The sequence below is a fragment of the Gobio gobio genome (assembly GCF_949357685.1).
Source record: "Gobio gobio genome assembly, chromosome: 11".
NCBI classification, from domain to species: Eukaryota; Metazoa; Chordata; class Actinopteri; order Cypriniformes; family Gobionidae; genus Gobio; species Gobio gobio.
The window spans coordinates 21,133,388-21,146,742 of NC_137104.1; the positions used below are offsets into that span (position 1 = coordinate 21,133,388).

General features: G+C 34.8%; 1 protein-coding gene across 1 annotated transcript in view; it reads right to left on the minus strand.

Moving 5' to 3' along the window:
* Positions 1 to 13,355, minus strand: part of npr1a (natriuretic peptide receptor 1a) — a 150,084-nt gene that overhangs the window by 47,001 nt on the left and 89,728 nt on the right. Inside the window, exons 6-8 of the mRNA XM_079828822.1 lie at positions 2,886 to 2,980; positions 2,649 to 2,784; positions 386 to 470 (exon numbers count right to left, since the gene is read on the minus strand). Coding sequence (XP_079684948.1) covers positions 386 to 470; positions 2,649 to 2,784; positions 2,886 to 2,980 — 316 coding nt within the window. The remainder of the gene's footprint in view (positions 1 to 385; positions 471 to 2,648; positions 2,785 to 2,885; positions 2,981 to 13,355) is intronic.

Below are 13,355 nucleotides of genomic sequence, written 5' to 3' on the forward strand. Positions count from 1 at the left end.
AAGTGCAATAAAATGAAGGTAATAGAATGTGCTAACAGCTGGACATCACACATATTTGGATGAACAGCTTAAACTTTGACTTTTTATTAAAAGCACAACCATCTGCAATCCTCAGCATGACTTTAACAGAAATCATGTTCATTTCATTGTCATTGGATACATGGTCACATATCGAATAAAGTGGTGAAGTCATGGAGACGTAGACTGAGTTGCTATATCTGTCTCTGTCGTGGTCTGGCAGTAAGTTCCCTAATTAAACATCAGGAACAGATGGAGGAGAAAGACAGAAAGAAAGACAGACAGAGAGATATAATATCAGACCCAGATCGCCCAAAGCTCGCTCTCAGTATAGACATTGTGTTTATCTGCACGGGTTTCAACTGACCTGTATATGAAGACTGTGACCGTTACGATGATGATAAAAATGAAGCACACCACTATGGAGATCATCTGGTGCATGGTGACCGTCTCTGAGGAACAAAACCAAGAACACAATATCCACACATTTGAATTTCATTTTATTTCACGGACACAGCAGGAAAGTAATATGACCTGCTTCAATCCTTTCATACATTTTAATTTCAATACTCCTCAATATTTGAAATCGGTTTCAATTAGAACTTCGTGAAGTTGACAAAAATCCAAATGTACAATGAGGGCTGTTGCTAAGTAGGCAATTTTTCTATCTAAATCAGATTGGTCATTCCCACTATGCAGTACATTTCATGTTTTCATCATGCGTCTTAATATTCTGGAACTTTAAACTTACATTCACATTGATGATCACATTAGTATTTTTTTATCGCAATATCACTAACACGTGAGCCTGGGCGAATATATAAGCTACTGTTCAAAAGCTTGGGGTCAGTAAGATATTTTAAAAAGAGATTAAGGGTCAGATTTACTAAAAGAGAGCACACTTCCACAAAAGCGGCGATTGGAAAAGTTCTGTGCGTGATCTACTGACGACGTGCAAATTAAAGAACATAGATGTAGCCTGGTCATTTCCATAATTACCAACGCAATCTACCAAGAGCAGCGCAAATTAGCGTCTGGTTTAAGACATACTTTTTGGCAGGTAAATAATGGCGCAAATACCAGCAAATTGACTAGCGCAAACCTTAGTTAATTACATTGCGTGATTCATTTAAATATTCTCCTCCCATACATTTTCTGTCTGAAAGGAAACTCCTACAAATGCATATGCAATAAGGTCAGCCGCAAAAATAACCCTGTCCACGCCCTTTCAGCGCAAATCCCTAGTTTTTTAATGCCAAAAGAGGGTTTGTGCTGTAAATCTGTCCCTAATAGTTTTATTAATCAATTAAAAATAGATCACCATGAAGTGACCATGAAGACATTTATAATGATTTCCAAACTATTTCAATTTCAAATAAATTTTGTTCTTTTGAACTTTCTATTCATCCAAAAAATATATCATGGTTTCCACAAAAAAGTGGAATAAAAAAAAAAAAAAATTCATCAAAACACTGATGATATTAAGAAATGTTTCTTGAGTAGCAAATCAGTATATTAGGATGATTTATGAAGGATCATGTGACACTGAAGACTGGAGTAATGGCTGATGAAAAATAAGCTTTGCCATCACAGGAATGAACTACTGTAAATTTTTTCATATATTCAAATATAAAAGTTATTTTCAATTGTAACAATATTTCACAATATTACTGTTTTACTGTATTTTTGATCAAATAAAAGCAGACCTGGGCAGCATAAGAGACTTTCAAAAAACAGTAATCAATCCCAAACTTTTAAAAACTTTAAAAAGGACCCAGACCAAAACGGCTCATATCAAAATAGTGGAATTATTTATACTACCAAGTAAGTATTAGACGGATTTGATGAATTCTGTGTTGTGTTTTGCTATTAGTTGGTTTTCATCTTATCCTATACAATTACGGAAATTGATATGGTTGACATGCCTGATCTTTACCAGAGCATATTACAGTCAGCCTGGTGTACCCTTTCACAGAAATACACCCGTAAACACAAGCATATTAATTTTAAAAATTAATGAGACCACAGGCTTACAGCAAATGAAACTCTCGCAATAATGATGAACTGCTGTGTGGTATTTTTGGATCTGTTATTAACGTAAACTTAATTAAAAAAGATTATAGAGCTGTATTAAAACAACATGAAACATTCCTTGATTTAATGATCGTGTCAATCATTAACTCCAAGTGTTTCATCCCACTTACATTTTTTTTGCATCCATTAACTTGTCACTACAGTCTTCACTTCTACTTTAAAACATTACACTAAATTAGAATGAGAAACATTACTATGCAGCAATTTACACTTCTATTTATAAAGTATGCAAATGTATACATGTATGTAACATATTCATGTGTATATATATATATATATATATATATATATATATATATATATATATATATATATATATATATATATATATATATATATATATATATATATATATATATATATATATATATATGAAATGGCTGACTATTATCATCATGAAATATTGATTTGAGTGAGTTTAATTTATCTGGAAAGAAAGATACATTTTGGAACATGATTTTGGCTGAGAATAGTGGATTCTGGGGTCTTTTCCATAAAGATCTACTATTTTATGAGTCATATAGGGCTGCACTTACTTGCCAGGCAGGCAGGGTTGTCATTTTTGAAGCCACACAGAGGGATATCTGGAGGCGGACTGCCCTTTAGCCAGTGTACCTTCATCCCTGGCTCTGGAATCATCTGCTTCTGACTGCCATTATACACGGACACAATCTAAGACATCCAGAAATCATTTCAGCAGTGGCGAGGTGGGCTTAGCCAGTAATGTATTTTAAATGGGAAAAGGTGTATGTGATCAGATGAAACCTCTATACCTGATAAACTCCTGTACTCGTGTTGGTCATGTCCCATACAGCAAAGTCAATCTCCCGATCACCATTCTCATCTAGCTGAACGAGTCCGGTAACCCCTTTGAAAATGAGAAAATAAATAGATGCTATAGAAAATAGAAAAAGCTGCACAATGCATTTTGAGCCTTATTTCTTTGTTAGTCTCACAAATGAACCCAAAATGAATTTAGTCAATTGGGCAGTAAAAAAATGTCCTTGTGAAAAGAAGTATACTTTAGTATACTTGTAAAAAGAGTGGATAAATAATATACTTTAAAAGAATATACTTAAGTGTGAACTGAATGTATGTTTTCAGACACTTCCATTGCATTGTAACTGCAATTACATGAAAATGTATGTATTATAGTTTAAATGTATATTAAATGCAATTAGCTGAACTGACAAAGAATTTATGGTAATACTTCAATGCCATTTCTATTGAAACTTGTATGTAGGGCATTTAAATATGTTTGTAATTTAAATGTCATATCTAATAACACTTCAGTTAAAATTATAATCAAGTACTTTACATGTGCATTAGTATGTTAGTCAACAACACACAAGTGTTCTTTTTAAAGCACAACAAAAGGTTATTAAAACCTAATGATTAAAATCTAAAACTTTTAAATTGACATTATTACAAGTGCACTTTTTAAAAGTGTAGGCTACTGAAACATAGTCATGAACAGGTACTCTCTTTAAATGGCCTTTAATTTCCTTAATATTATGTTATCTGCAAATACAATTATTATTATTATTTCTTTTTTTTTTTCTTACAAGACTTTACTTTTAAGCGTACATTTAATTAAGTGTACTTCTTTTTCACAAGGGTTGTATTCAGCATTTGGTCTAATTTGCACTGGCACATCATTAATCATTCATCGTTTAGCAGTTTAAATATCATTGATGGATGAACACAAGGCTGACGCAGTCAGCAACAGATGCACAGCACCTGTAGGGGGAAAAAAACCTTGGCCAAACCACACAGGGGAAAGGAGGCTAAAAGATAATCCCACCTCATTTATCCAGTAGATTTTCCCTTCATTGATGCAGTAAGCACTGAGCAAGCACACTACGATTCTTGCCAGCAATGTGACTCTTTCCCGGTACTCAGCATTAATGGCCACAAACCTGACTGTGCTTTTCGGATTCCTGGCACTGTGTCTAGTACACCTGAGTTCTGCTAACCCATGCAGAGACATTCAATAAGCTGTGATTTAAAAAGCCATGGCAAGTTTCTCTTGGCTTAGTACAAAAAACAACAAAAAATAAAAAAACGAATGGCTTAGAACTTTTATGGTATTTCCATTTAGGACCTATTAGACATATTTACACAGATTTTAAAATGACCAAGCCCCGTTTTAGAGCATTAGATATAACTCTTAAAAGAAAATGACAGCATTTAACTTTAGATCTGTTTTTCTTCTCCTTAAAAAAAATGAACGGAACACACAAAGAAAAAAGGTGTCAATTGTACCTTTAGGGGTACAACAGCTTGTCACTGGGGCAGTATTTGTTTTTATGTTTTTACCATAAAAGTTCATAGTAGTATAAGGTACGTATTTGTATGCTAGGGTACTAATATACACTTTTAAGGAGTAAGAAATGTAAAAAATATGTCCTTTGAAGGGTACTGCCCCAATGAAAAGCTGTTGTACCCCTAAAGGTACAATTTTGACACTCTTTTTCACTGTGTGAAGAAGTGTGTGGTGTGTGTGTGTGTGTGTAAGTAATAAACTAGCCAATGAGAGGTGAAGTACAACTGAAAAAGAAGTAAAATTTAGCACTTTTTAAAAGAGGACTTATTATGCAAATAATATACTTTAAAGGATATTCTTAAGTGTAAAATGATGTAATGTTTAAGATATTTAATTATAATTAAATTATAGTTTAAATTTAAATTAGAAAAGCACTTTAGAGTGCTTATTTGCTCCACTTAAGTAGGATATCTAAGTATATTTTTATATGTAATTTCAGTTCTTCCATCGTCAGAACTTCCATTCAGTACATCCATTGACTTTGACATATGATTAAAGTGTACTGTTAAATGTACAAACAAGCATTTATGGTAAACTAAAGATACTTTAATGTCATTTCTTTTGAAACTTGTATGTCATGCAATTTGTAAAACATTTGTAATGATAAAGCTACAATTTAGTACAGTTCAAATATATTAAATACAATTTTTATATTGAATAATCAATAACTTTATGCTTTAGTATGTTAGTCAACACATCCAAATAAGGGTACTTTTTTAAAGCACAACAAAAGTGATTTCATATAATTTAAAGTAAAACTTATGATTTGACATCACCCTTTTTGTACTTAACTGTTGAGAAACTTTTACAAAATATATTCTTTTAAGATCTTAAAGGGTTAGTTCACCCAAAAATGAAAATCACCCCATGATTTACTCACCCTCAAGCCATCCAACACTCAAAAAAATGAACTTTCACTCTTGTTAGTTGCACTCAAATCCTCTTAAAAACTTAAAAGCTCATGTAACTAAATGAACTTAAATTTACTGAGTTGTTTCTACTAAAAATGAGTATTGTCAGCTTTACTTAATAAGTGTTTGTTTGGTCAACTTAACATTGCTGAGTTAAAGAACAAACTGGGCAGTGGATCTGTAGTTCCCAGCATGCTTTGCAAGGGACTGCATTAGGAGAGTAAATTTAGGAATTAAAGTGTTATTTTATGTTTTTCAGTAAAGGGAAAGATGCTGTTAGTTTATTTTATTTCAGTTATGTTGGACATTTAGAGGAGTTTCTGTAATTTGTGAAGAGTGGTGCCTGTGTTTAGGCTGTGGGCACTCATATACACACATTTATTGGATGGACTTCCTGCCCTCAATTAAGTTATTTTTGCATTTTGTTTCTAAAATATGCTTGTTGTTATTTAATAGTTTTCCACTTACACTTGTAGAGCAAGTAGTTAATTTAATAAGGTAAATTAAATTGATAAATGTGTTCACCTAACATAATAAACTTTTATAAATTTAACATAACATTATTAAGTAAACTGCACATATATATTATGTAACAGTGACAAATTCAAATAGTTTGTATTTACTTAAAGACATTTTGTCAGCTTTACTTGATAACTAAATAATTTATAACTAAATTGTTATTTGTAAAAATTACTCAATAGTTGCGTGGAACCACTTGACGCTGCTTTTTTGAGTAAATTTCTTTTGAGTGAAGGTGTATATGACATTCTTCTTTCAGTTGAATACAATCTGAGTTATATTAATAAATATCCTGGCTCTTCCAAATTTTATAATGGCAGTGAATGGCAGCCCAAAATTTGAAGCTCAAAAAAGTGCATCCATCCATTATAAAAGTAATCCACACAGCTCCAGGCCTTCTGAAGCGAATCGATTTTTGAAACAGCACGCCCACCACACACCATCTAATTGATGGAGAGGAGACAGAGGGATGAAGCCAATCAGGATATGGGGAGGATTAGGAGGCCATGATGGTAAGAGGCCAATGGGCAAATTTGGCCAGGATGCCGGGGTTACACCCCTACTCTTTTTCCGAAAAAAATCCAGGGATTTTTAATGACCACAGAGAGTCAGGACCTCGGTTTAACGCCTCATCCGAAGGACGGTGCTTTTTACAGTTTAGTGTCCCCATCACTATACTGGGGTGTTAGGACCCAAACAGACCACAGGGTGAGCACCCCCTGTTGGCCTCACTAACACCTCTCCCAGCAGCAACCTAGTTTTCCCAGTTGGTCTCCCATCCAGGTACTGACCAGGCTCAACCCTGCTTAGCTTCAGTGGGAAACCAGTCTGGGGCAACAGGGGGATATGGCTGCTGGGGTTTGAATTCATAATGTATTTTTGTCAAGCGGGTTGGAGAATTACTTTTACTGCCCTGGCTTGTTGATACTGATCAATAATGCTCACCATGGGAAGCAAGACAGAGACAGACTGCAATGGAGCAAGACGTGCTAATGACTCGGGAGTAGAAATAATAATGAAGCGACTCAGAAAACTCAATAAAGACTGAATCTGGAAAGAGCAAGATGAGAGATCAATGCTGAATAAAGAGACGTAAAGACAGTGTTGTGTCTAGAGAGACTATAGAGAAAATAGATGTTGTGAATGCACATCTCTCTCGGCGGTAATTGTGATTTGGGCTCCCATGGTCCCAGCGGAGAGCCAGGTTCAGTCAGCAGCATAGAGTTTCATACCTGACACGGCAACACACTGTTTCCATTTGAGCCACACTAATAGGGCGCCAATATAGTGTGTGTGTGCGTGCATGCGTGTGTGTGTTAAGTGAGGTTACGTGCATGTGTGCATGCTCAGGGGTGTTTGTCTCTCCTATCGAGGACATAGTTCCCCTCCCTCCTCAATATCTGAGCCGGAGTGTACCTGTTTTTGCAGTGTCAAATTGAATGAATTAGAAAAGTGGTTACTGGAGCCTGCCACAGAGTGTATTCTTTGAAATAGCCCTTTAGTTAGACTGATCTCAGAGGAAAACATCTTTTTATGAAGTTAAATCTATGTAATTAAACATTAGAGCTGGCATTAGTTTGACAACCTCCCTCTTGCGTGAAGCGGCAGCAGAAAAAAAATGATTGGCATGTCTTTTTTCCTGTAATTTCTACTCTAATTAGCTTGGTATAAACAGCAGTGAAGCCAGAGGGAAATAAAATGCGGGTTTTGTAGTTACTAAAAAACAAGAAAAAAAAAACATATACTAAATGAATGAATGCTAATCAAAATAAATGTATAATTTAGGGTCCTCTTCCCATTCCCATAAGACATCTTCACTGGATGCTCATAGTTCAGTTCTGTATTAGAGTGCCTGTAGCTTGATAGGTAGAACATGGAACTAGCAGGTCATGGGTTCGATTCTCAAGGAAAACACATGGAATGTAGAACGTACATTGAATAAAACATCTGTTGAATGTGATTATGGTAAAAATGTCAATGCAAATCTAAATTACACAGAAATGTCTAATCATTAAAAATGTATTTGTAAAAACATGATTCATTAAAATGTAACAAGAATTAGAAAATTCAACATTTCAAGTAAATATGTAAGGATGTTAGACAAATTTTGTAAAATCTTCAACTAAAAAAGTAGAATGCGTGCCCAAGCAAAAATACTATTTAGACATATTTAAAAGAAAATACAAATACAAATTTCAAAATCCAACAAAATGACTAAAACTTGAAATATAAAAATAAATACTAATTCAAAATATTAAAAAGTCAATAATAGTATCTCAGTGTATCATTAACTCTACTCTACTGAGCAAATTCCAACATATATCAAAATGCTGATAGCCTTTAGAATTCAACTCATTACCCAATAAAAGGAAACTGCATTTATCTAAATTATTAATTTTGACATCAAAATGCAAACAACAAGAAATATGCACAAGCTGAAAAAAGCATGTTAGAGGTATTCATCTTCAAGTTGTTTATGACTTCCCCAATAAAAGACAATTTTTGCCATTTGAGGGACAGTATACATTTTAAGCTTTATCTGATGTAAGATCATGCATTTAAATGCACTCACTCTTAAAGAGTGTGTGCCGACATATTTTACTAAATTCATACTGCAAACCCAACTACACACACCAAGTGTTTCCTTTTATGAAATGTTTTTTAATACGTTCCCTTGGTAATCAAAAGCACAAAGCACATGTGCATGAGTTTGAACATGTGGGACCATGTGGTGAAAATGTGCATGAAAATCCTGCTATAAGAGGATACAAGAACTTCATCTTGCCACCAGAGGGATTGCGGAAAACTCCCACAAATCATGGGAAGAGGCTTATAGAACATTCAGATGGTTTGCTTGGGTGTGGGAATGGACAAAGTGGGGTCTTCTCATCTCACATTAGCAGCATGAGGATTTCTAAATCTATATTCTTTCCACCCTGACCAAAATATGTCCCATTAGACATGTTCACATAATCCACATGATGTGAAATGCACCTCTAAACAAAAGTGACCTCTGCATGAAGGTTACAGGCTTCCAATGGCGACAAGATTGAAATTTTTTAAACTTTAGCATATAGCATTACAACACTTGACCTGCAAGCAATGCAGGATCACTTGATGCTTTGTTTATAGGGCCCTATGAAATCCCCCCAAATTCTATGCTTTGCTTTTTTTGTGTTGGTTTAAATAAATAAAAAATAATCAAAAAGGATGCCTAAAAATTTGAATTCATAAAACTTCATAGAGCCCCAAGTTTAACACACTGTAAGGTCTTTACTTTAAAGGTCTTTACAGATGGATCAATTTCAAGCTAGAGAGAAAGTTACATTCCATATGTTTCTTACTTTGTAACCAAAGCAACTTATAAGAATATTGGCACTTTAATGGGTATCTAATTCAAAGCAAGCCTAGCCTGACGTCATCATACTCAGATTCTAGTCAGAATATGAGTCTGATACTGCTCCATTGGGCTGTGATTATGGGGCGTGTTTCAACCGAACCAGGAAAGAAAATGCCTCTGCACTCAGTTGGATAGACCTATTTGCTCCACAACGGATCAAGTCCAGACCGAACTTCCCGACCTCAAATGTTGTGGCATCCAGGCTAAAGCAAGCCCTCAGACAAGTCAGATTTGATGGTTGGCGGTTGGCAGAGTGACCGTAAGAATGAATCCTTTGGTTCTCAGTTGTTTAAGAGCAAGTGATTTTGAGTCCTCGGTCAATAACAAGTGGATTTGATTGCACGTTATAAGAACTTCACAGCACGACAGCTCTTCACACTGTCAAAAGCATTTGCCAGCTTGCGGACAGACTATCAATAACGTTTCTTGCTGGAGTCAAATATAGTTGTATAATAGAGAGTGGCTCTGATCTTAGTGGCTTCTGCTACTCAGATTGAATTATAGATAAAAATGGTGCCCTTTTCATGTGTACCTGTTATCAACAATGCTTTTGAGAAAGGTCTGACTGCATATGTCATGAAAGGTTCTATGCGAGATAACAGTAAGCCAAAGATGAGAAGCATCAAAGGCATTTTTAACTGAATTTCAAAATAACATGTTCAGATCACCCAAAAATCAGTAGAGTATTTTTTTTTTTTGTGAGATTCACCCACCTGACTTTAACTGCATGTGTAATAGTATAAATGCTCATATATTATTTTTATATCATTCATACTTTCTATGAAGACCAAGCTTATAATGATTTATTGCCACATTTATACTTATTTAGACTGCATTATACGAAGTTATAGTTACCTTTACATATTTTTTTTTTATTATATGACTTATAAGTCATGCATTTTCTTTTTCAATGTGCATGCTCATAATCCATTATACACTGATTTATAAATCAAATATAAAATAGTTCCAGAGACACTTGTTTGCTGTACCAATTAGTTATCAATTATGTCTTTAATGGCTAATGTTTGCATTAGAGGTCATGAATGGTAATTTTGATTTGTTAAAATCTATATCTCCTCAGCCATATGCATGTTATTGCTTATAGCAGTTTGGAATTATACTTAAACAATATTAATGCAGTGTTTTGCTAGTATATAATATAAAAAAGATAGGGTAAACATACCTATTAACCTCACCAAAATCTACACTGAGACATTTTAGTGCACAGGGTATTGGTTTGAGTACGAAGACTATAGAAGTTATGTTAAAATAAAATATTAATCTCTCACACAATAATATTCAATTTTCAGAAAATACAAGCTTAAACATCTAAAAAATGCACATTTAAGGGGCAAATCTTTTGGGAAAGTTTTCAGACAGCTTTCAAAATGGCCACCAGACAGTGTGAACACATGAATACCCATATCTCAGTGTGCAATGGTCTGATTAGCGTGAAATTAAAGGAGGAATATATTAAAAACACATCAATTGGTTAAGACATAAAATAGGATGATACATTTTTTTTTCTTTTTATAATCTGAGCTCAAAGATAGTAGTGTGCTTAATGGGTACTTGAGCTTAATAGGTATTATGTTTACCCTACATTTTCTCAACGGTTTGTATTAATGATTTCAGTGTTTTTCCCCCCCCCATTATTTTATGACAGGTATTACTGTTCATTAGTTACATTAACAAGTAAACAACTTAAAATGTACAATGAGCACATCTTCAAGATTTCTTAACATTTGCTTTAGGAAAATTGCATCCTTTACTTAAAGCCATCAATGAAGTATTAATCAACATTAGTAACTGTATTATTACTCACAATAAGTATTTATAAGAACACAACATGGCTATTAATTATAATATATTCACTTATTTGACAGAAATAAATCTGAATTACTAAAAAGTAATTGTAAACATAATATAATAACATTATAGCAACATTATAGGAAGTTGCATCTACATTCATGGAACCATACAACTGACTAATTAATACTTATAAATCAGTGTATAGCCTAATGGATTATGAGTATGCATATTGAAAAAGCAAATGCATGACTTATAAGTAATTATAACAATAATAAAAATGTAACTAAAATGACTAAAGATGATTTGCTGCAAAGATGCAGTTTTGCACTTAATGCAGTTACACTGAACAGTCATTGAACTGATGTAAAAGGATTGATCGATAAGTAAAAAGAAATAGGGTGTTTTGAGGGCTCTGCTTTGTGTTCCCTGCCCCCCCTCTATCTCACCCCCCTCTCCCTCTCTCTCTCTCTCTCTCTCTCTCAAAAGAGGAGAATAGATTTCCTTTTTAAGCTGCCTGACAGAAGAATGGGTCTTTTGAGTGGCCCAGAGGTGCTCAAGGCAGGTCTGGTGCTTAGGTCGATAAGGATAGCATAGCCACAGAATGGGCAGCATTTACTGCTGAATGCAGATGATTAGCTTGAGACTTGAACGCAACCTGGATCAAAACCAAACGAGAGTGAATACAAGGAGGAGATTGAAAGCGTGTTGGTGAGGATAGACAGCTGGTACAGTACATTGCCATTATGTAATTGAAGCCCATGGTTTGATAGAAATATATCTATTTGGATTAACTGACGATCGTATTAGCATACACATCAGCATATGCTTTCATTTATTTTAAGTTCACATTTTCAAAAATCTAAGATATCTACATGCTTGGGTCATGTATTGAGTAATCATCAAATGCAACTGTAGATTTTTGTAATTTATACCGAACCTAAAACTTCCTTCTCCCTGGTCCAAATAAGAGCATTTCTTTTAAAAATAAAATGGCAAAAATGGCTCATTCAGACTTTTCATAACCACCCACATTTATATACAGATGACATCTATTCAGCCACAGTGATGTGATCAGAGCAGGACAGATACTATTATTCCAAAATGGCAGAAGAACTAATGTTAAAAATAAAATATGGGAATCTCAGCCAAATTTTGTGCTGTTCCTGGCAGTGCAAAATACACTGGACAGCAAATCCATAGCCTGTGACTAAAGGAATTTGGGTACCAATGGGACTAGAGCACATATAACCTGCTTCAAAATTCGTATGATAAATATTATTCAATAAGAATTCTTTTTTTTAAATACCTACATATTTTACATATATATTTTTTTTAACTAAATTTCTCTAAGTATAACTAAACAATTACTTTTTTTGGCTAGGCAGTGTATATGTATAATTTATATGTTATATCCTCTTTATACTCTATATTCATAAATGCATACATGGACACAAAACAATAGTCAGTGGAAAAATACAGCTGGCCCTACAGTATTAGAGGGGTCTGTTCCTGTGTGAAAAAACCCTGCTCAAGGGAAGCAAGGGTCCATCTGGGGTAGTGACATCGCATCAGCATATGGTGCCTAATGTAATCACCATGGAGACATGAGGAGAGTGATTGACAGGTTCATCCCCTGATCAAATTGCCTCTCTTGAATGAGGTAGGATGTTACGTATGGGGACACCGGGTGAGACAAGGAACATGGGATTGGGAAGATGAGCCCCAAAGAGAAAAAAGCTGTCAATAGACAGTCTGTTGCAGATGGTGTAACCGCACTGTTAAAGGATGTCCTCATGGACTCTGAGGGGGGTGAGAAGGAGGGATGTGGATTTCAACATGCACACCAAATGGCGCTAATTTATGAAGAAATCTGAGAGAGGCCAGGGAGTAGGGCTTCAGGGATTGCGCCGCTGGGAAGATGATCTCTTTGACTTCAGTAAACCCATGATGCAGGAAAGGAAAACTGAGAAGTCACTCCAAAGGGATGCTTAGAATAGGACAGGAGATATTACAATGCAAAGTGGACATATTTATGTCCTCGGACTCATAAAGGAAAAAAGTTTGCTTCCACATGAACTAGAGCTGTGGGAAACTGTGGGAGATTAGCTGCACTGTGATTTCCTGTGCAAAATTTGGAGGATTCACTCTTCAAAAACAATGCACAAATTGACAAATAAATGACACACACACACACACACACACACACACACACACACACACACACACACACACACACACACACACACACACACACACACACACACACACACACACA